This window comes from Rhea americana, unplaced genomic scaffold, assembly GCF_003343005.1.
Source record: "Rhea americana isolate MKP2758 unplaced genomic scaffold, rheAme1 scaffold_73, whole genome shotgun sequence".
In the NCBI taxonomy this organism is placed as follows: domain Eukaryota; kingdom Metazoa; phylum Chordata; class Aves; order Rheiformes; family Rheidae; genus Rhea; species Rhea americana.
Genome location: NW_028186901.1, coordinates 180,061 through 184,567, shown reverse-complemented (window position 1 = coordinate 184,567; position 4,507 = coordinate 180,061). Strand labels below are relative to the sequence as shown.

At 44.8% G+C, this 4,507-nt stretch overlaps 1 protein-coding gene across 1 annotated transcript in view; it reads right to left on the bottom strand.

Moving 5' to 3' along the window:
- The window catches only part of AQP3 (aquaporin 3 (Gill blood group)), a 15,949-nt gene extending 12,814 nt beyond the window's left edge, over positions 1-3,135 (bottom strand). The window contains exon 1 of the mRNA XM_085321943.1: positions 2,946-3,135. Within this exon, the coding sequence (XP_085178069.1) occupies positions 2,946-3,053 (108 nt within the window). The 5' untranslated portion in view covers positions 3,054-3,135. The remainder of the gene's footprint in view (positions 1-2,945) is intronic.
- Positions 3,136-4,507: the final 1,372 nt, after the last annotated feature.

The window sequence follows — 4,507 nt, the reverse complement described above, 5'->3', positions numbered from 1 at the left end:
GGGGGGAAGGAAAATCTTAATCAAAGGAAATGTTAAATCAGAGTTACTATTGCTGTAACAGTGAGGACGCTAATTGTAGACTAGAGCTATGTTGCATGAGGTGTTGTACAAACCGAAAGCAATATACAAGTCAAGAATGCTTTGCCTCCATGCTACACAGGACTTGGCTGCCTTAGTTTGACTTTCCTTATCTTAAAAAGAGGCACTATTTTGTTTTAGGTAGGATTCTGCTTCCTTTGTTTTTTAATTAAAAAACCCTAAAGTTATTTCTTGCAGGCAAAGACTGGCCTTTTAGTGGTCTGAAATGGTTTTGCTACCTGAGGAACAGAAAGAAGAGTCTGAGAGCTGCAGTTGTTATTTAAGCAAGGGGTGGAGGGGAAGAGACAGCTAATGGCAAGACTGAAGCCATGCCAATGTCCACAGTGGGACAAGTTTTACATTACACAGTGAAATTAAGTGAGCTGCAAGCTTTAAACAAATGGTGTCTCTCYCCCTTCAGGTTCAGGAAGTCGATTTCAGCACAAACCACACCAATCTACCTGTTCCCAGTATTATTCTTTTCTAGATCTCGTCACGTTCAGTCAACACAAACACCTCAGTCTTTCATGAGGGTAACTTCGTGGACCTCATGGCTTCCACAGGTATTTTACTGTCTGAAGCCCATAACAGATGTTTACCAGACTCAAATGTAGCTAAATGCATTCACAGTCAGCTCAGGAGACACGGGCTTGTGCAGGATGTAAATGGTCAATTTTCCCCCAGGCAGAATCAGAATATCTCCATCTAGGGATCCTTCAGTTAAAACTACCACCTAGGCATAGTAGGAAAGTAAAGTTGTGTGTGTGGGGGGGGGAGGGGCAAAAAACTCAGTTTCAAGCTTTTTGTTCCATGCATATAATAAAGAGATGTAGAGGAATCCAAGCAGTGAGTGGGTGGAGGAAAGTAGACTTTTTAGTAAAATAAATGAAATCAAAGTGTCACTTCATTAAAAGAAGAACAGACTCAGACCAGCTCCAAGGCAGAAATGAGTTAAAACACCTAGCAGAGTGATATTGCAGCTCCCTGCTCTAGAACCCACTGTGCTCTACGTACACCCCAGATTTACCCCCTGCTGGTAACCCAGTGTTCACCATGTCTGAGACTTCCCCAGTTCTCCTTCAAGCCCACCTCATCTTCCCCTCCAATGGCCTCCATCTGCTTCAGATGTTGGGAAGCTGCAGGAGATCCCAGGTCGATTTTGGAAGCTCGTTGAGACAGAGTTGAGAGTTGCTGAACCCAGCATTTTCTTTGTTTCTCCTTGTCTACAGCTTCATCACAGCCCCCAGCTCAGGAAGCCCTGAGCAGGGAGGGAGATCTGTTCTTACACACATACACCCAATTTAAAGGGGTGCAGGCATGGTGCTCCCACTTCCTCCTACTCACTTTTGCTAGTGCAGGCTGTCCTGGCTTGAAGGCACCTGCTACTACTCTCCTCTTGGAGGGTGGTTGTATTTTAAACAAAATCTTCCCCAGCACTTTGAGCAGCTCCTGGTTTCTCTCTGCCTGGGAGAGGCAAAGTTCTAGGGAGAACTAATTTCTATTATACCAAATAATACAACTGGAAGGAAGAATCACATTTTTGGGGGGGTCACAACCCTTCTGAAATCTCAAATGCATRGGGCTAAAGGCTTGCCTGGTTTCTCCAGTGTATTAGCTTGGATAGCAAGAGACACCCCTTCTTACAAGCTTACTTTACTTCCTATCCTGAGCTTAACTGCAACAACAACATGAGTAATTCAAAGATAGCAACTTTTTAATCTGTGAATCACTTTCTCATTAGCCCCTACCCACTTAATCCCAAATAACTCCCCAAAAAACAATAGGACTTATTTGCTAATCATCACAGCTGCGTTCCTCCAAAGATAAAGCATTTGCATTGGAGAAACCTCTTTCTTTTAGGACAAGTAGCATTTTACAGAGATTTAGGGTCCTCTGTTCTTCCATACAACACTCAATAGCCCTTCTTCCTCCAAATATAAGAAGCATCTTATGTTTGAAAGTGTGGATAGTGCATCTGTCCTGCATTCTCTCTAGGAGCACAGGAAGCTTCCTCAGGCTTTCCTTTACTTTCAGCTCTTCCATTTCTCGCAGCTTTCCCCAACAATGCTGGCATCAGTTACAAGGTGGTGTGAAGTCACAGTAACTGCAGCCTTTAGCATTGCTCTGGATTTAAACCACTTTAGACAAACTTTCAGATACTCACTGTGCAAACACCAACTTATTTCTGCTGCAGTATCAGCACACCAGACCCCACAACCATCACTTGCAGTGTGTCAGGCAGTCTTACATTTTCAAATGCAATGCACAAAGCTAGATGACCTATCCCAGGTTTGCTACAACAATATTTGCTTCTCATGCACCCCTCTCCCCAAGCATTCTAGTCATTCATGTCCACCTTGGGCTTCTAAGCAAGCCAARGACAACTCAGAATAAATTAAATCACTTATACAGATATCAACATAAGAGCCACCTTACTTTGTTCCTTACATCCCATCAAACAAAGTGGGGGAAAAGCCTTTACCAGCCAGGTGATAATGCTGACGGTATTTTAGCATGAAGAAATACTCTAGGGCAGGGAAGAAAAAGCTTTGCATGACTTCTAGCAACACTTGCTGCCTCTGCAGAAGCTGCTTTACTCCCTCTGCTTTGCAGCRGAGCCAGAGCCCCCAAACACCCATGAAGCCCACCCCTCATGAGCAATCCTAACACACACCCTTTGGCAACTTCCACTAGCCATTTCCTGCAGATAAGGAGACTTCTGCTGCTCTAGACTCCATGTGGCAGGTTGCACTGGAGCCAGGTTCACCCCAGTGCAAACTYCAGCATCAGCTCAGCTCCTTTGCCAGGACAAGTTGCCTCTACATTCAGCTCTTAGAGAACACCCAAGCACCCCGATGTAGACTTACCACCAGAATCAGCGTCCCCAGGCACTCAGCCAGTGCTTGCCGGACTAGTTTATTTCTGATTCTCAGGTACCCCCCAATGCTAGCAAGAGCATCCTTTTGCCTTCCCATTGCAGTAAAGGTGCCTCTCAAGCTGTGTCAGGGAAAAGAAGCAGCTAACAAAAACACAGCAAGAGTTTCTCCCCTAGCACAGCTGCCTTTGCTTATAAATAAGTTCAGGATGCCTGACACACCTCCTGAGTAACCACACCCCTTCCACCCTCTTCAAAACCAACTACTTTTTCTTTTTTCCCCTCCTTTTCAGCATAGGACAGAGTAGGCGGTTTTCTTCATTTTCTTGGTTGCTCACACAGGTGAGTGAAAGATTTGGGAGGCTCAGAAGTACCCTTCAGAGGAGCTAAAAGAATGGGGCAAAGATGTCCATGCTTAACTCCTGCTGTTTTCATCACTTATTTGCCAGAGCACAAGGCTGAATCTGCCCCTCTCYAGCCTTGCCTGAGGTTCAGAACGTTAAATGCATAGAGTATATCTAAACCTACTTGTGCTATCACAGTGCTCTGCTTTCAGCTTTCTTTCTCTGTCAAGCTCATTTTAGGATGGCAAAGAGATTAGTACCCCTGTGCTGATTCAGAGGCTGTAGCTGCTTGTCACCATTTCTTTCTTTCTCCTGTGGCTTTGGGAGAGCATTTACAGCTCAGTCCTTCTGAAAGCTGAGAGGAAAAGCCGTGAGAGATCCCTAACCCGAAGCAGATCCCTCCTCATGAGACCTCGACAGGAGGCTCATGCATCACTCTTTGGGGCCACGCTCTGAGCAAGCCCTCTAGAGTGATCATTCCCGGGACCACCAAGTTGGCTCATTTTACTGCACCTCACAGGAATCAACCACTGCTCCCTCTTCATCCTCAGTAATGTCATATATTACCCCAAGCCAAATTTATGAGACTGTTCTAGTGAAAGCTGTACCATTCTGTAGCATCTGGGCTGAAAGCTAGTAACAGAGGACACATGTCGCTTTGGCATCTGTTTTCTATTAAGTAAGCATTAAAAATTCCCAGGGCTCATCAGGACTTGACGCAGAACAGCAGAATTGAATTTGCAGAACTGAAAGGATTTGTTTCCCCACCTCCTCTGCAAAGCTACAGATTCCCAGCTTTTCCTCTTCCCCTTATTTAACCATCAACCTTCCTGATAGAAAAGTAGAGCTTTTCAGTGCAGTGATGAATAGACCTTTATTCAGTACAGAAACTGCAGCTAGACTGAGAAACATAGTCAAGGATGCAGTTAAGAAAGGAAAAAAGTTTAAGGAATCAAATGCAGGGACACATTAAAGGTCCACACGTAATTGCAGTAACAGGAAACGTTTCTTATTACTTTATGCTCAGACCTAGACCGGTATCACTGGCATCAGCAGAGTCCTTCAAACTCCAGCATGTATTCAACCAGGCCCACACACTTTTCCTGTGGCTGTGGTTTATAAAGCAATGCTCAGGACACCCATTTTTCTCCTGTTCCCTCTCTCTCACCTTCACACTTTTGCTACACATCACACAAGCCATGGAAGATCC